Source organism: Podarcis vaucheri (assembly GCF_965113315.1).
Source record: "Podarcis vaucheri genome assembly, chromosome: 3".
In the NCBI taxonomy this organism is placed as follows: domain Eukaryota; kingdom Metazoa; phylum Chordata; class Lepidosauria; order Squamata; family Lacertidae; genus Podarcis; species Podarcis vaucheri.
The window spans coordinates 3,504,972-3,524,616 of record NC_138761.1 but is presented as its reverse complement, the minus strand read 5'-3'; the positions used below and the strand labels follow the sequence as shown (position 1 = coordinate 3,524,616).

Genomic DNA, 19,645 nt, shown 5'->3' with positions numbered 1-19,645 from the left:
CAACATGTGCAAGGAATGTTTCAGTTTGCAGGGCAATGGTTTGAAAGCAATAGGCACACCAAGCAGGGTTCACAAATTTATTTCAGGATTGCCTCTCTCGTCATGGATTCTCTTATAACACCCTCAATGGGAAATCTGCAAACAGGACCTGAGCACAACATTCTCCCCTCCTGCCGTTTCTCGTTGGTGCCTCCAGGACATAGCCTGAACCTCTAATTTGAGGTTATTTTATGCTTCATTTAAATAATAGTAATAAACGCATGCAAACTCCCTGAAGAATCCATGTGTGTGCAAGGCTCCCCTCCACCCGCCCCAGGTAGGGCCCTACTGTTATAAACAGAGGTCTCTACATCTGGGAAACACTCCAAACTGGGATTGCAGGAAGGAAGAACAAAGATTTTGATGTTTGATGCTGTGTTTTTATTATGTTGGAAGCTGCCCAGAGTGACTGGGGCAACACAGGCAGATGGGCAGGGCATGAACAAAATTATGATGATGGCAATTAAGCTGCTCCAAGAAACTATCTGAAGAGAAGACAGAAGAATGTTTTTAGCATGTATTTTGTGCTTTTATATAGTATTTTTTATGTTGTGGACCACCCTGAGATCTGCAAATGAAGGGTGGCACATAAATATAAATAAATAACTAAATCAGTAAAATAAACAAGAATGGGAGTGGAGTTCTGGTTGTGATAGCTCTTGCTCTTGCAGCCAAGCCTTCGAACGAGAGACCCCAGGGATGCATCACACAATATTAATTAAAAGCCACAAATGCATTTGCAAACAGCCAAGAGCTGCTCAGAAAAGGAGAGGGATTTGCTCTCCCAGCTCAGGGAGTTGAACAAACAAGCCACATTAATTAGCGGGCTAATTATTAGAAGACTAAAGAAAGATTTCTCTTATCTAATGTGTGCTATCTTAGAAAGCAAAGCAAGGAGAAACTCTTTCGACTGCCATTTAGCTGCACAGACGACCTTTACAACGTCGAAAGGCAGCATATAAATGTTTTAGACAAACTCGGCTTGGTGGGGGCAGAACCCACATATCCAAATATTTTCTTGCATCATGCATCTCACAGGATGGGTAAGATTAAAACAAAGGAGGAGTTTACCAGGAGTGCATTGTTCTAGATTACTCCCCTCCCGGGATCAAAGTCACGGTTCTTAACTTTCCTCCGTAATTATTTCCGGGCAGCAGATGGTGCGAGGGACGTTTAATCAGCAAGCAAATTAAGCAAGCACCTCCCCGCAAGCAGGTCGCTCATGCCAGTTTTCATAGTTAGCGCTTATGGAGTACTTACATGTTCAAAGCCCTGCCCTGGAAAGTTAATTAAATCTAAAGCTGGCTCCTGCCAGAGAGATTTTGCTTGACGGAGGAGGCAAGGGGGTTAGCAAAGATAAGGAAAGAAAGTTCGAGGGAAATGTTGGTCCTCTTTGTGCAGCGGGGAGCGAAGCAGACCAGCATAAAGACGGGACACATCCTGCAGCGCATGTCAGAGCATGCAGGAGCCTCTGGAGTGGGGCAGCTGTGGTCTGATGGAGAATACTGAAGGAGAGTCTGACCAAACACCAGGAAGAACGTTCTGACGGTAAAAGATGTTCAGCAGTGCAATGGACTCCCTCGGAAGGTGCTGGACTCTCCTTCATTCAGAGGGTTTTAGCAGAGGTTAGAGGGCCATCTGCCATCGATGCTGAGACCCTACCTGCCCACGGAATGTCTCTACAGAGTGGTGTATGCTCTGGTTATTTCCCGCTTGGACTACAGCCATGCGCTCTATGGGGGGCTACCTTTGAAGGTGACCCGGAAACTACAACTAATCCAGAATGCGGCAGCTAGACTGGGGACTGGGAGCGGCCACAGAGACCACATAACACTGGTCTTGAAAAACCTACATTGGCTCCCAGTACGTTTCCGAGCACAATTCAAAGTGTTGGTGCCGACCTTTAAAGCCCTAAACAGCCTCGGTCCTGTATACCTGAAGGAGCGTCTCCACCCCCATCATTCAGCCCGGACACTGAGGTCCAGCGCCAAGGGCCTTCTGGCGGTTCCCTCACTGAGAGAAGCCAAGTTACAGGGAACCAGGCAGAGGGCCTTCTCGGTGGTGGCGCCTGCCCTGTGGAATGTCCTCCCATCAGATCTCAAGGCAATAAGCAACTATTTTACTTTTAAAAGAGAACTGAGAGCAGCCCTGTATAGGGAAGTTTTTAATGTTTCATGCTGTATTGTTTTTAATATTCTGTTGGGAGCTCCCCAGAGCAGCTGGGGAAACCCAGCCAGATGGGCAGGGTATAAATAATAAATTATTATTATTATTATAAGTAACCGTTCCGGGATGCAACACGAAAACACGTGCCCTAAATGCTTCTGGCACTGCCTCTGCACTTTTGATTCATGCCAGTTCTGTTTTTTTGTGTGTACATAGTGAAATGGCAATTGCTTAAACCACATAACTCAAGTGCTGTTCTTGGGGGACAGAAGGCAGGTAGGTTTGGAGGACTCCCTGGTCCTGAATGGGGTAACTGTGCCCCCTGAAGGACCAGGTGCGCAGCCTGGGAGTCATTCTGGACTCACAGCTGTCCATGGAAGTGCAGGTCAATTCTGTGTCCAGGGCAGCTGTCTCCCAGCTCCATCTGGTACGCAGGATGAGACCCTCCCTGCCCACGGACTGTCTCGCCAGAGTGGTGCATGCTCTGGTTATCTCCCGCTTGGACTACTGCAATGTGCCCTATGTGGGGCTACCTTTGAAGGTGACCCGGAAACTGCTATTAATCCAGAACACGGCAGCTAGACTGGTGACTGGGAGCGGCCGCCGAGACCATATAACACCAGTCCTGAAAGACCTACATTGGCTCCCAGTACGTTTTCGAGCACAATTCGGGTTTGAGCCGAAGAGCAGTGCTCTCCCATCCTGTGGCACTGGATATTCAGAGGCATAGCTGCCTCTGGCCAGAGCACCCCCAAGAAGCCCTCAGTGGCCCTCGCCTCCACAAATAAGAACATCAGAATGCTTGATCAGGCCAATTCAGGGCCAGCCAACACTGATTTTCTCCCCAGCACAGAATCTGCTGCACACTAAATCTCCACCTGGCCCATCATAAGATCAGAGAAAGATCTCTAAAGGAAAATGAAATTCTGTTGCCCACTGGGCAATGGCTTTGAGAACAGAAGAAGAATTCTCAAAGCAGATTTATTTATTTATTTATTTAAATATTTTACAAGTTGTGTGTCCTTCTTTCTCAATTTGATCATTTTAAATGGCTTTGTGGAATTTTATGCATTGTGACTGGCCGTTATTTTTATTGATATTCAACTTTACTGTTTACTATTCTAATGGACTACTGAATGTTGCTTTATTTGATATAAGTTTTTTTCATCTAAAGTTACTCTGACTTTTTGGAATTGGATCGGATTGTTATTAGGTGTGTGATCTTTGCTGTCTATTTTGCTGCTGCTTCAGCTTGCTGCCTTGTGTCTAGTAATGCAGAAAGGCAGTACAGTGGACCCTCGGGTTACGTTACCTTCGGGTAACGTAACTTTCAGGTTGCGAACGTGGCAAACCTGGAAGTGTATACTTCCGGGTTTTGCCACGCACATGCACAGAAGCGATTCCTCATGTTGCAGACTTTTCGGGGTATGTAGGGACCCCCAGAACGAATTAAGTGCGTATCCAGAGGGTCCACTGTATGCAAATTAAAAGTGAAATGGGGGGGGGACGAAGAGCCCTGCTGAATCAGCCAATGGCCCCCCTAGTCCAGCATCCTATTCTCACAGTGGCTAATTTTTTATTATTATTATTATTATTATTATTATTATTATTTATTACTTATACCCCGCCCATCTGGCTGGATTTCCCCGGCCACTCTTGGCGGCTTCCAATGAAGATTAAAAATACAATAAAACACCAGACATTAAAAACTTCCCTAAACAGGGCTGCCTTCAGATGTCTTCTAAAAGTCAGATAGTTATTTCCTTGACATCTGATGGGAGGGCGTTCCACAGGGCGGGCGCCACTACCGAGAAGGCCCTTTGCCTGGTTCCCTGTACCTTTGCTTCTCGCAGGGAGGGAACCGCCAGAAGGCCCTCGGCGCTGGACCTCAGTGTCCGGGTAGAACGATGGGGGTGGAGACGCTCCTTCAGGTATACTGGACCGAGGATGTTTAGGGCTTTAAAGGTCAACACCAACACTTTGAATTGTGCTCGGAAACGTAACCAGATGCGCCAAAGGGAAACCCACAAGCAAGATTCGAACACAAGAGCAACTCTCCCCTCATATGTTTCCCAGCAACTGGTACTCAGAAGCATTGCTGCCTTTTCCTGCGGAGAGAAATGTAGCCAAAGAAACTGCCCCCACCTCCTGTTTCCTCTTACACAACACAAGCAATAATGATCAGAGACCTGAAGGCTTGTAAAATCATCTCCTCCCTCAACTTTCCAGGATGCTTCCTCACTGCTCAAAGCTTGGCATTTCACGGAGAGGGCAAAAAGCAATTTAAAGTTGGTCTAGGCTTTACATGGCTGCCTGGGTCTGTGCTTTAGGTCTTCAGGAAAGAAATGAAGCACTGTTTTTCTTTTCCTGCAAACCCTGAACCACCCTTAGGAAAGCAGGCAAGCCCAGCCCAGCACCGAAAGAGAGCATATTAAGCAGCTATTGATTGGGCAAACAAAGACCATCAGAATTGGGGTCAGGGGGCCGAGAACAAAAGTGCCTCGGCAATTTTATTCCTGTTTGCCGCGGAGGAAATTCAAATAACCTCAGCAAATTTGGTAATAGGGTTAATAAGAATAGGTAAATATAGATAGTTATACGAATGAAAATGTATAGTTATAATAGGTTAAGTATAGAGCAAAGTCAAATGAAAGAGGGTAAGGATTTGCTGAAAAGACTTGGAAAACGGGAATACAAAAGGGGAGGTGTGAGGAGGTCAAGGAAATAAGCAAATGAGATCAAAGATGCTGAAAAATGGATTTATCCTTTTTTAAAATATTTTTTTTCTTTTTCCTATTTCCTTTTTCCTTCTTTCTAGGTTGCCTTTTTGTCAACTTTCTTGTTAGCTTGTGTTTGTTAGCTTGTGTTTGTTTTTTCTTTATGTGTAATTTTTTGTCTAATCTCAATAAATATTCTTTAAAAAAATATATCAAATAACCTCAGCAAAGCCAGCGATGGGGTTTGGGGTGGGCAGCAGGAGTTGGGCAGCAGCTGCATTCAAAGGTGTAGAAAAGAACAGAGCAGGAAGGAAACTAGAACTCTCTTGAAATCCTTAAGAAGGATACCTTGGTACCTTGGCTCTCGAACTTAATCTGTTTGGAGACCCTCCCTGTCCACAGACTGTCTCACCAGAGTGGTGCATGCTCTGGTTATCTCCCGCTTGGACTACTGCAATGCGCTCTACGTGGGGCTACCTTTGAAGGTGACCCAGAAACTGCAACTAATCCAGAATGCGGCAGCTAGACTGGTGACTGGGAGCGGCCGCCGGGACCACATAACACCGGTCTTGAAAGACCTACATTGGCACCCAGTACAATTCAAAGTGTTGGTGCTGACCTTTAAAGCCCTAAACGGCCTTGGCCCAGTATACCTGGAGGAGCGTCTCCATCCCCATCGTTCTGCCCGGACACTGAGGTCCAGCTCCAAGGGCCTTCTGGCAGTGCCCTCACTGCGAGAAGCCAAGTTACAGGGAACAAGACAGAAGGCCTTCTCGGTAGTGGCGCCCACCCTGTGAAATGCCCTCCCACCAGTCAAAGAGAACAACAACTACCAGATCTGAAGGCAGCCCTGTTTAGGGAAGCTTTTAATGTTTGACGTATTATGGTATTTTAATATTTTGTTGGAAGCTGCCCAGAGTGGCTGGGGAAGCCCAGCCATATGGGCGGGGTATAAATAAATTATTATTATTATTATTATTATTATTATTATTATTATTCAACTCCCAAAACCATTCTAAAACCAAGGCACGGCTTCCGATTGGCTGCAGGAGCTTCCTGCACTCAAGCGGAAGCCACGTTGGACTTTCGGCTTCCGAAAAACGTTTGCAAACCGGAACATGTTACTTTCAGGTTTGCGGTGTTTGGGAGCCGATTTGTTCGGCAACTAAGCTGTTCGGGAACCAAGGTTCTGCTGTATTGACAAGCTGGAATGTGTGTGCTGAGGATGGCGACCAAGATGGTCAAGGGTCTGGAAGCCAAGCCTTGTGTGTGCAGCCTGGAGAAGACGAGACAGAGAGGTGATACCATAGCCATCTTCAAACCAAGGGATGCAAATGGCAAGGAGGGATATTCTGATTAAACTTTAGGAAGAACTTCCCGACGGCAAGAGCTGTTCGACACTGGAAATGGACTCCTTAAGGAAGCTGTGGACTCTCCTTCCTTGGAGGTTTTCAAGCAGAGGTTGGCTGGCCATCTGCCATGGATGCTTCAGATGAGATTCCTGCACTGCAAGGGACTGGACTAGAGAACCCTTGGGGTCCCTTCCAACTCTATGATTCTGTGAGTTAGCAGGCTTGATTTCCAGGCTTCTTGCCTCCCTCTGCTCACTGCTTTCACACCAAATTCCTCTGCCCAGGCACACAGAGGTCGCCCAGAGCAGCAGAGGAACAGCCCAGAGAGTGCACGGATGAGTGGGCAGGCTTCTAGCTTCTCTGAACCTGAGTGAAGAGGTGCAAAAGAAGAAGAAGAAGAGTTTGGATTTTTATATCCTGCTTTATCACTCCCCTTAGGAAGTCACAGAGCGGCTCACAATCTCCTTTCCCTTCCTTCCCCACAACAAACACACTGTGAGGTGAGTGAGGCTGAGAGACTTCAGAGAAGTGGGACTAGCCCAAGGTGTTAGAATTCCTGCTCCGTGATTGCAGTCATGGGATTGTTGTCTTTCACATGACGGTATATGTTTTGGGAAGTGACGGAGACAGGATGTTTGTGTTACTGTGTTCTGTGAAGTGGGACTATTGTCCTTTGTTCTTTTTCTCTCTTTGCTGTCTGATGCTAGAGAGAGAGAGAGCGCCATGTTTCAGTGCTCCGTGTGTGTTTATATGTAAATAAAGTAGATTAGCCAAAATGCTGAGTTGCTGAGGTCTGTCACGTAAGGTGCGCAAATTCTGCGGATCCCTAAGTGTGCCGGTGTCTGTTGGCATTGGTCGCTGTGATGTTCGGGCTGAAGAAAGCTTTTGAAGCTCCCAAACGAACGACCAGGAGGGAGAGAACATGCTAGTCGGGCATGTGTCTCTGCCAGGGTCCTACTCAAGTGTAGGCAGAACTCCTGACACAAGGTCACCCAGTAGCTGCATGTGGAGGAGCGGGGAATCGAACCCGGTTCACCAGATTACAAGTCCATGCTCTTAACTACTACACCATGCTGGCTCTCTGTCAGGAAATCTGAGCCTTATCAGGAGAAACTGGCCACTCTCCAGGCACCCGGCTTGATCTCCTTGTTGACCTCCCTGTCTGCGTTTCCCGGCAGGATACAGGCTAGGTCACGATCGGCGATCCTCCTCAAGCGTGAGAAGAACACACCACTCTTCCCTGCTCCCGGCTCCCCCCCAGGGAGGGGAAAGAGAGAGACAGAAATGTATTTACATGCCTTTATTTCTGTCTTTGCAGCATTACAGAGAAACGCGTCTGCTCTCTTCAGACTCCAACAGCAGAGAGACAAACTCCACCTCCTGTACTTCCTGTACAGGTCAAATTACACTCTGAGCTAAATCCGGTGCTTGGCCTGTGCTCTTAATGGGGGCCAAACACCATCCGCTAGGTACGCTCCTGGTGGCCAATCAAATGCCTCTATTGGGGAACCGGCAAGCGGGACCCAAGAACAAGAGCCCTTTCCCCACTTGTGGTTTCCAGGAACTAGCATTCAGAGGCATCATTGCATCCAGCTGTGTAGGCAGAGAAGATATCATGGCTAGTAGCCACAGATAGCCCTCTCCTCTGTGAATTTATCTAATCTTCTTTTATAGTCTGCGGATCTTGCCAACAATAGCTAAAGCTATGGTTTTCCCAGTAGTGATGTATGGAAGTGAGAGCTGGACCATAAGGAAGGCTGATCGCCAAAGAATTGATGCTTTTGAATTCTGGTGCTGGAGGAGACTCTTGCGAGTCCCATGGACTGCAAGAAGATCCAACCTCTCCATTCTGAAGGAAATCAGCCCTGAGTGCTCACTGGAAGGACAGATCCTGAAGCTGAGGCTCCAATCCTTTGGCCAACTCCAATTCTTTGACCAAATCTCCAGCAACAGGGCTTTGCTCCTGCTAGCCATAATAATAATTATTATTAATAATAGCTGAGGCTCCAATCCTTTGGCCATCTCATGAGAAGACTCCCTGGAAAAGACCCTGATGTTGGGAAAGATTGAGGGCACAAGGAGAAGGGGACGACGGAGGACGAGATGGTGGGACAGCGTTCTCGAAGCTACAAACATGAGTCTGACCAAACTGCGGGAGGCAGTGGAAGACAGGAGTGCCTGGCGTTCTCTGGTCCATGGGGTCACGAAGAGGCGGGCACGACTAAATGACTAAACAACAATTATTTATTAAATTTATACACTGCCCTTTTTCAAGAGCCCGCAGTGCGGTTTACAACACCAGTCTAGGTTGGTGGCCCTCGCTGCTTCCTGTGGCAGTGAGTCCCACAGTTTAATTGTGTGCTGCATGAAGAAACGCTTCCTTTTATCTACCCTGGATCTTCCAACATTCCGTTTCAATGGATGTCCAATTACAGGAGGAACCACAATGGGAAAAGGAAAGTCGCTCCTTGCCCCTTTGTAGACACACAAACGCTCTCCACAAAGCCACACATAAGAGCAGCGACATCGCTCCGCGGCAGATCAAGGTCACTGCATGAATTAAACATTTAAACCACCAGCGTACGTTCCTTCGCTTTCGCTAATTCTGTTAATGCTGCTTTCTCCCCTGCTGCCCTGCACTGCTTTATCTAATGTCATTCCAAAGTCCTTGCTCCACCAACTGCTGAACTTTCACTCCTGCAAACAAATTATTCAGGCCGCAGCCATGCCAGCAAATCTCGCTCTTCTGAGGGCACCAAACAGTTACTGACCTTAGAAAGGAGGTGTGCAAACAGATGACAACGGGCCTTTTCCGTAGCAGGGGAGAGAATATGTCAACACCGCAAACCAGAGTCCCTGTAGTGACTACTGCTAATTTTCAGCGGGGGGAGGAAAGTATAAATCTAGATAAAATTGTGGGGGTATGTGATTTCATTCTGATGAAGGTGGCGCAGGCACCAAATCCACCATAAGTTGCCAAGTGGCATAAGTTGCATGGGCATTGGTACCAACTGGGCCCAAGAAACAGACTTATTTCAGTTCTGCTGAATTTTACTGCCCTTATCTTTACTATATTGTATTCCTGGTGTGTTTTATTCAAACTGTGTTGCTTTACTGAGTTGCATTTTTCTACTATAGTAAATTGCCTTCTGTCAACCTAGCAGTTCGAAAGGACATTGAAGTGCAAGTAGATAAATAGGTACCGCTCTGGAGGGAAGGTAAACGGTGTTTCCGTTTGGGAAGCAAGGTACCACTGTACAGTGGTGCCTCGCAAGACGAAATTAATCCGTTCCGTGAGTCTCTTCGTCTAGCGTTTTTTTCGTCTTGTGAAGCAACCCTATTAGCGGCTTAGCGGATTAGCGCTATTAGTGGTTTAGCGGCTATTAAAGGCTTAGCGGCTATTAAAGGCTTAGCAGATTAGCGGCTAAAAGGCTATTAGCGGCTTAACAGCTTAGAAAAAGGGGGGGAAGCGGAAAAAAATAGGAACACTTGCAAGACGTTTTCGTCTTGCAAAGCAAGCCCATAGGGAAAATCGTCTTGCGAGGCAGCTCAAAAACGGAAAACCCTTTCGTCTAGCGGGTTTTCCGTCTTGCGAGGCATTCGTCTTGCGGGGCACCACTGTAGAATTAAATTTAAAAGACATAAGATGGTAAAATCATCCTAGCTTGTTGCCTGAATGTCAACCAATTTGGAGTACCTTTTGCCATATTTGCCCCCCCACTCCAACTTTGAAAAAGAGGGACACGGATGGCGCTGTGGTTTAAACCACAGAACCTAGGACTTGCCAATCAGAAGGTGGTGGTTCGAATCCCCGTGATGGGGTGAGCTCCCAGAAGCTATATGCTGACTCCCTCAGCCAATAAAGCGAGATGAGCGATGCAATCCCAGAGTCGGTCACAACTGGACCTAATGGCCAGGGATCCCTTTACCTTTACCACCTTTGAAAGCAGGGGCAGCGGGTGCAAGTTTCTCAGCAGAAGACCTCAAATACTGGGAAGTCTCCTCTGAGAACAACTCAGCAACTAAAAGGCACAAGACTAATAGTTTATTTGAACCATCAGTTCTTTAAGAGAACTATAGTGAGCCCCTGTTGGAAAGTGCAGAGAGGAGATCTTTTATTATTATTATTTTAGAAAAATGGAATTCTTTGGTAGAACAGCATGTCCAAAAAATAAAACCTGTCCTAAATCTTCTGCAAGATATCCGCAGGAAAAAGCAAAACCTGCCTAGTTCGACAATTCAGCTTTACACCCCCACCAACACTTCAAACACACTCTCTCAAGATATACGCACCTACCTCATTTTAATAAATCCTGAATTGATTCCTTCCTTCCAACAGGGCCAGCAATCAGAACTACAATCCTAATTATATTGTCAAAACAGATTAATGTCTCCAAAGAGGTTAAAAGGAGGAATCGTTATTTAACCTCGGAGGCGGGGGTTTGGGTGACCTCTCTCTGTGTTCGAGATCTGGCCGTTTATCAAAAGCAAAAAGCAAAAGGGAAGCCGTTTTATCCAGGAAGGTCAGAGAAGCAGGATTGGCATATTTCAACCAAAACGACGTGCAATAATTAATCCGCTTCGTCGGCAAAAGTGCACCAGGACCAAGCCTTGGATGAAATCTACAACTGGCTCGATCAACGTGCTCCATTACGTAGACATTACTCAAGAACGTTATAAGAGATATATATAAAAAAGAAGTCGTATTTTCACGAAGGGAATGCAGCTTAAGCGTCGGCAGCTTAAGCACTGAAGCAGCATATCTCAAAAATAAAAACACAACCAGATTTAAATGGCATGGAAGAATCACCCCAGAGAGAGCTCATCAGGTTGAAAAGGAGCCTGAGGCTTCGATCTAGAATTTCAGCAATTTCTAGGTGGCCTGCACAGAATGGAAGATGGCAGGATCTCCAAGGATGCACTGTATTTTTCGCTCTATAAGACACAGCAGACCATAAGACACACCTACTTTTTGGAGGAGGAAAACAAGAAAAAAAAATTCTGAATCTCAGAAGCCAGAACAGCAATAGGGATCACTGCGCAGTGAAAGCAGCAATCCCTCTTGCTGTTCTGGCTTCTGGGATAGCTGAGCAGCCTGCATTCGCTCCATAAGACGCACACACATTTCCCCTTACTTTTTAGGAGGGGAAAAGTGAGTCTTATAGAGCAAAAAATACGGTATTTTACGGGGAGCTGGCACCAGGCCTGTTGGCAGGCCAACTCTGCATTACAAAGATGTCTGCAAACGTAACATGTAGGCTGGCAACGTCGACCCTGCCAGGTGGGAATCCCTTGCAGACAACCGCAGTGCCTGGAGACAGGCTGTCAGGTCATGCATCCATAGCAGTGACCAGAGGAGGAATGACCACTGGAAGGAGCGCAGAGAAAAGGAATGTCATGGTGCATTTGCATCAGCACAACCGGATGCCTTCATCTTCCCCAGCTGCAGCAAACCATGTCTCTCCCTTCTTCGGTCTCTACAGCCACAGCAGGCGCTGCAACCAGGGTTCGAAACTCCCATTGCTCTAGGCGCGTTTTGTGACAAGGAATTTCATTAGCGCGAGCTGTTTCTGAGCTCTGGGCGCAGTACTGCCCCAAAGATTTCAGATTAAAATTGCAGAGTGAAAGGAAAGGAGGACATTTTTCTGCCTCCCCACTTCCAGCCACTCTCTGAAGACTTGAGAAGAGACCCTCTTAAGAATATTAGGGGGCAGGTGGGCAGGGGAGGTATGGCTTTGTTTTTTGCAGTCTTTAGATGAGGACTAGACCATATAAGAAATGAATATAAGATTTTTTTTAGCCGCAGTTCATTCATTTTCAGCTTTCTATTCTTGTTATAAAAAAGTGCACCATAATAATAATAATAATAATAATAATAATAATAATAATAATAATTTATTATTATTTATACCCCACCCATCTGGCTGAGTTTCCCCAGCCACTCTGGGCGGCTCCCAATCAAATGTTTAAACAATACAGCATTAAATATTAAAAACTTCCCTAAACACGGCTGCCTTCAGATGTCTTTTAAAGATAAGATAGCTGCTTATTTCCTTCACATCTAAAGGGAGGGCGTTCCACAGGGCGTTCCCCCTGTCTGGTTCCCTGTAACTTCACTCGCAATGAGGGAACCACCAGAAGGCCCTTGGCGCTGGATCTCAGTGTCCGGGCTGAACGATGGGGGTGGAGATGCTCCTTCAGGTATACAGGATCGAGGCCGTTTAGGGCTTTCAAGCTCAGCACCAACACTTTGAATTGTGCTCGGAAACGTACTGGGAGCCAATGCAGATCTCTCAGGACCAGCGTTATATGGTCTCGGCTGCCGCTCCCAGTCCCCAATCTAGCTGCCGCATTCTGGATTAATTGCAGTTTCCGGGTCACCTTCGAAGGTAGCCCCACGTAGAGCGCATTGCGCATTGCGGTAGTCTAAGCGGGAGATAACCAGCGCATGCACCACTCTGGCAAGACAGTCCGTGGGCAGATAGGGTCTCAGCCTGCGTACCAGGTGGAGCTGGTAGACAGTCGCCCTGGACACAGAAGTAACCTGCGCCTCCATGGACAGCTGTGAGTCCAAAATGACTCCCAGGCTGCGCACCTGAGAAGAGACCCTTCAGGGGCACAGTAAGTCCAGCCTAGGCATTCTGTTGTTGCGCTCATAACCTAGGTTTAAGGTGCCATTTAGCTCCTAGCTTTCATATCTCAGTTTCTAGTTCTGGCTGCAATCTTCCAACAGCTCACCCTCAAAGGCACACTCCTCCATTGTCTCCTGAGACAGATGGATGCCCGCCAGCAAACCAGGAACCCACTCAGGCAGTAATGGCACCTAGAGATGCCTTGGGACACACATTCTCTTCCCTGCCCATACCAAGTGAGGGCATTGCAATCTCGCCAGAGTGGTGCATGCTCTGGTTATCTCCTGCTTGGACTACTGCAATGCGCTCTACGTGGGGCTACCTTTGAAGGTGACCCGGAAACTACAACTAATCCAGAATGCGGCAGCTAGACTGGTGACTGGGAGCGGCCGCCAAGACCATATAACACCGGTCTTGAAAGACCTACATTGGCTCCCAGTATGTTTCTGAGCACAATTCAAAGTGTTGGTGCTGACCTTTAAAGCCCTAAACGGCCTCACTCCAGTATATCTGAAGGAGCGTCTCCACCCCCATTGTTCTGCCCGGACACTGAGGTCCAGCGCCAAGGGCCTTCTGGCGGTTCCCTCCCTGTGAGAAGTGAGCTTACAGGGAACCAGGCAGAGGGCCTTCTCGGTGGTGGCGCCCTCCCTGTGGAACGCCCTCCCATCAGATGTCAAAGCGATAAACAACTACCTGACATTCAGAAGACATCTGAAGGCAGCCCTGTTCAGGGAAGTTTTTAATGTGACATTTTAGTGTATTTTTCATCTTTGTTGGAAGCCGCCCAGAGTGGCTGGGGAAACCCAGCCAGATGGGCGGGGTACAAATAATAAATTATTATTATTATTATTATTATTATTATTATTATTATTATTATTATTATTATTATTATTATTTTATTATTATTATTATTATTATTATTATTATTATTATTATTATATTTTATTATTATTATTATTATTATTATTATTATTATTGCAGCACCAGCAGCAATAAACATACCCACATAAAATATGCACATTTTATTACTGCTGTATTATTATCGCTATTGTCAGTAGTCTTGTGTGTTACTGGTGGAAAACGAGGATATAAACTGAAATAATATATGTTTTACCCCCCATTAGGCTCTTTCCCTTTGCTGCAGGAACACTGAGCACAGTCCGAATGCACACACAACTTAAGAGCTGGTGCATTTGGAAACCAGCCTGCTCTGAAAAACCACCACTGATGCCAAGGGCTGAAGGAGTCATGGGGACAATTTATCTCCCCAACCACCCCTGGATCAAGTCATCCTGGATGCTGGGGTGATCAGAAGGAGCCTCAGAGGCAACAGAAACTAATGACCCCAAACAAGTCCAGGGGCTAGCTGGAATATGACAACGGACAGGGCAACAGCACGCTTGTGTGTTTTTTCGGACGGCTAACGAGCACTCGCATCTCCCTCCCCGAAGCATCAGTCTCTTGACAGAGGATGCATCCGCTGTTAAACTGATACGAGAGGCTGTACTTTAGCCAAGAGAGAAAAATTGATTAGAACATTCACTCCAGCTGCTTGCCAAGCCACGGGGGAATCTTCCTTTACTACTCTCTCCCAGCGAGGCTCAAAGAATGACACGGCTGAACTTTAAGAGCACTTCCATTAACCGTCTTTTTCCGTCGGTCGGTTATAATCAGAGGGATAAAGGAAGGACATGTCACAGGAAGAGGGAAAGGATGCAGGCAACAACAGCGGAATCGGTTTGGAGAGGAGAGCTAACCTGAAGGCACTTGGGCAGGAATCTGAAGGGCTGGAGATCTCGTGCAAGGATGGGGAACACACCTGGAGGACCCTAGGTGCTATTGGACTACAATTCCCAGCAGCCAGCAGGGACGGTGGGAACTGAAGTCTAGCAATACCCAAAGAGATGCAGTATTCCCATCCCTGATTTGGTACCAAGCCAGGAATCTTGGCACAAGACAATCCCCATGCCTCAAAAGCACCAGCGAAAGCCAACTCTAAATAATAAATGATAATAATAATAATAATAATAATAATAATAATAATAATAATAATTTAAGTTACAGATAGGTAGCCGTGTTGGTCTGCCATAGTCAAAATAAAAAAAATCCTTCCAGTAGCACCTTAAAGACCAACTAAGTTAGTTCTTGGTATGAGCTTTCATGTGCATGCACACTTCTTCAGATACACATGTGTATCTGAAGAAGTGTGCATGCACACGAAAGCTCATACCAAGAACTAACTTAGTTGGTCTTTAAGGTGCTACTGGAAGGATTTTTTTTATTTTAATAATAATTTATTATTTATACCCCGCCCATCTGGCTGGGTTTCCCCCTGCCTCTCTTGGCGGCTCCCAACAGAATTAAAAGCACGATAAAACATCAAACATTAAAAACTTCCCTAAACAGGGCTGCCTTCAGATGTCTTCTAAAGTCAGATAGTTGTTTATTTCCTTGACATCTGACGGGAGGGTGTTCCACAGGGCGGGTGCCCCCACCGAGAAGGCCCTCTGCCTGGTTCCCTGTAACCTCACTTCTCGCAATGAGGGAACCGCCAGAAGGTCCTTGGAGCTGGACCTTAGTGACTGGGCAGAACGATGGGGGTGGAGACACTCCTTTTGTGTGGACTAACATCCACACGAAACATTAGGAGTCCCACGGATCCCTTTAAAATCCCATTTATGCCATGCAGATGAGGAAATGTGAGCAGGTCCAGGTGGGCGAACAGAACATGCATGATCCAAATATGCTGCAGATAATAATTTAGTTATTTGGATATATTTCTAAGTCACTTAATTAAAAAAACAAAACATACATGCAGTGCAAGTCAACATAAAAATGGTAAAAAGACATCATAAGAAGAGGAAAAAGAAGAAGAATCCACTGGGACACACAGAGGTGTCTCACAGATACGCCACGTCGCAAGAGATGGACAGCCATGAAAAGGTTTCAAGTCTGAATATTTTTTGAAACTTACCATTTTGTCCAGGAAGACCAGCAGATCCTAAGGAAGCAAAGATCAAATGAAAAGTCAATATTAAATTTTTTTTATAAAAATATTTTTTTTATTTATACCCCGCCCTTCCCAGTTCAAAAACCGGGCTCAGGGCGTCTAACAACAAATTTAAAACACTTAATTATAAAAGCAGCATTAAAAACATGAATAACAATAAAATTCAAAAATCAAAAATCAATTAGATAATCCCCAGGGCTAGCTGGCTGAATTGGTCCTACTGGGTCCAGCGAGGAGGCCAGGGGAGAATTAGCTGTGGGGTCTCAGAGCGGGTGATCTTCATAAAAGGGGAGGGGTACGAAAGAGAAGGGAAATAAAAGATTAGGCTGAATGCAAATTAAAGGCCAGGCCGAATAGCTCTGTCTTACAGGCCCGATGGAAGGAGGATAAATCCTGCAGGGCCCTGGTCTCCTGGGACAGAGCATTCCACCAGGTGGGAGCCATCACTGAGAAGGCCCTGGCCCTGGTGGAGGGTAGTCTGACTTCCTTAGGGCCCAGGACCTCAAAACTATGGCTATTCATGGACCTTAAGGTCCTCTGCAGGGCAGACCAGGAGAGGCGGCCCCGTAAATACGGAAGTCAAGCCTCCAGGATTTTTCTTCCGAGAATATTTTGTCGCTACTGAACCCACGCTGTCAGGGAACTGACATCAGAGGAAAGGGAGTTGGTAGGGCTCCCAGAGACTGGGAGAGAGTCAGCAGCCAAAGCAGGGACAAGGAGGGGGAGCGAGGGGTCTCTGGAGGAGGATCTCAGTAATGCTGAGAGAGACGCAGCAGCCCAGGCAGGAAACAGCAGGGGAGAGAAAGGGGTGAGAGACACATCCAGCGAAAATAGCGGGGAGGTGTCAGAAGCAACTGCAGGGAGACCCATGCTTCGCCGGAAGCTGCCACGTCGTGAGTCCAGGAGACGCGTTTCCGTTAAGGAACTTCTTTGCTGGAAGCGCTTCCGCAGGCAGCCACTGTCAGACTCTACTAGTGACTAGAGCAGACATGTCTGAGGAACTCTGTCACACACAGAGGTTTGTGGAGCCGCACAAACTCTGAGGGGGCACAATTTTAAGCACAAGCAGCTAATCATCCCCTGACAGCAGTCTGACAGTCTTTGTACGCTGCCTGTGCAGGAGAAAGCATCATGAGCAACCCAGCCGGAACCGGAGAGGCAGGGGTTGGAGCTGGTCCAAGCTTGGAAGAAAGGTATCAAGCTCTGGAGGTCCAACTTGCGCTGCAGACGGCGAGGCTCGAGGAGAGAAGGGCTCAGGATGCTGACAAAAAGGGGAGAACCACTCAGTTCCCCAGAAAGGTACCAGGATTGGTGCAGAAGTTTGGGGGGGACCCCAAGGATTACCATGCCTTTAGGACCGAGATGCAATATGCCCTGAATGTGCAGTTTGATGAGTTCCCTGATGAGGAATCGCGAGTTGCTTTCGTAATTGGGCATCTTGAGAAGGGGGCGCGGGACTGGGTTCGACCCCTGATGGCAACGCACAACGATATCCTAAAGGACACTATGAAATTCTTTCGTGCAATGGATATCATGTTTTCCAGCGATATTGAGGAAGGGGTGGTGCGCAGACAGCTAATGGCTTGCAAGCAGGGAAGCAGATCTGTCCGTGAGTACTGGACTGAATTTACTATGCTGATTCACAGATTGGGGTGGGATTTATCGGCAGCACCCATTCAGATGCTATTTGAAGAAGGTCTTTCTTCGGCTGTGAAAGACGAGCTGGCCAGGAGCCCCAGGGCGGTGTCTATGGATCAGCTGACCAAATCTGCGCTGACCATTGGAGCGCGCCAGGAGGCAAGAGCCTTGGAGAGGCGGGAAGGGAGAGGGGAACGTTGGAAGGAGTTACGCATTCCAGACATTCCTGAGCCAGCTTTCCCGCCGGCAGAGCCGATGGAAATCGGAACAGCCCGCGCGCGCGCAGTTTCAAAGCCCAGTGAGGGGGCGAAGAAGGAGGGAAAGGGAGCCCGGAAATGCTATCTCTGCCAACAGCCAGGCCACTTTGCCAGAGTATGCCCCCAGAGGAAGGAATGGCAAGGGATGGTGGGAGCAGTTGAGGGGGGAGAGCAGGGAGAAACGGAGCAGGTAAAAGCCAACGCCTGGTTGCCACCGTCAGGGCACTGCAGCCAGGCCAAAGAGCAGTGAAAGTGCCCGTGCCAGAAGCTCCTCGACCTGCTCTAGTGATTGAAGTGTCGCTAGAGCTGCAAAATGGACACCCCCTAAAAATAAAGGCGCTGTTGGACTCAGGCAGCTCCTGCAATTTTATGAGCAAGGAGTTTGCTGCTGAACATCAGATACAGACTATCCCTTTAAGCAACCCCCTGCAGGTGACCACGATCGATGGCAGGGAACTGTTGGGAGGAGGAGTTAGCTTGCAGACCGTCCCAATGATAATGAGGGTGGCAAGGCACACAGAACTGATAGCGTTTAATGTGGCCACCTTGGGAGGCGCTCCCATTATTTTGGGGATGAGCTGGCTAGCCTTACATGATCCGCTGGTGGGCTGGCATCAAAGAGTGGTTTCCTTCGGTTCAGCACATTGCTTAGAACACTGCAGGGGGGAAAAGGGGTCAGCAGGGGCCCAAGCCACCCTGGCAGGGACTGAAGTAATGGGAAAGGGGAAGGTGCCACCACAGTATGCTGATCTCAGCGACGTGTTCAGCGAGAAGGAAGCTGACCAACTACCCCCGCATAGGCCCTTTGATTGCCAGATCAATTTACTCCCTGGAGCACAGCTTCCTGTAGGCAAGTTGTATGCCATGTCAGACAGGGAAATGCAGGAGTTGCGAGCGTTCATTGACAAGAACCTGAAGAGAGGCTTCATCAGAGAGTCCAAGGCAGCGGGGGGTAGCCCAGTGTTTTTTGTGGATAAAAAAAACACGGACAAGCCGAGACTGGTATGTGACTTTAGGCGGTTAAATGCAGTGACAGAGCCGGCGGCTTTTCCTATGCCCAGGATTGATGATATTTTGACCAGGGTGCGGAAAGGAAAGATTTTTACAAAGCTGGACCTAAGGGGGGCGTACAACCTGATACGTATAAGGAAAGGGGATGAATGGAAGACCACCATGTTCACCCCTTTGGGGGCATTTGAATACCTCGTTATGCCTTTTGGATTACAAACAGGCTCCGCGTGTTTTCAAGCCTTCATGAACCACGTACTGGGGCCTTTGCTCTACAAGAATTGCGTGGCCTTCTTAGATGACGTGTTGGTGTATTCGGAGAATGAGGAGCAACATGTGAGAGACGTCAGAGAAGTGTTGAGCAGGCTGCAAGCCAACAGGCTGTGGGTGAAACTGGAGAAGTGTCAGTTTCATACCAAGGAGGTGGAATTCCTGGGGTACCGCTTGTCAGACAAGGGGTTGGCCATGGACCCCGGCAAGGTTCAAGCGGTGCTGGAATGGAAAACACCCAAGACCAAGAAGGATGTGCAGAGGTTCCTAGGGTTTGGAAACTTTTATCGTAAGTTCATCCGAAACTTCGCCCACCTGACGGCGCCCATCACGGACTGTCTCAGCAGTAAAAAGAAGTTTGTTTGGACGGGGGAGGCGGAGCGAGCGTTTGAGGAACTGAAAAGGGCCTTCGCCTCTGATGAACAACTTCTACATGTGGATTTACAAAGAAAGCATTAGGGTGGGGGACCAGGTGTGGCTGTCCACCCAAGGGTTACCATTCAAAGGAGGTTGTAAGAAGTTAAGACCCAAAAGGCTGGGCCCATTTGAAGTCACG

At 47.5% G+C, this 19,645-nt stretch overlaps 1 protein-coding gene across 1 annotated transcript in view; it reads right to left on the bottom strand.

The window, feature by feature from the left end:
• Positions 1-19,645, bottom strand: part of EPHX2 (epoxide hydrolase 2) — a 113,115-nt gene that overhangs the window by 41,121 nt on the left and 52,349 nt on the right. Inside the window, exon 10 of the mRNA XM_082217639.1 lies at positions 15,881-15,907. Coding sequence (XP_082073765.1) covers positions 15,881-15,907 — 27 coding nt within the window. The remainder of the gene's footprint in view (positions 1-15,880; positions 15,908-19,645) is intronic.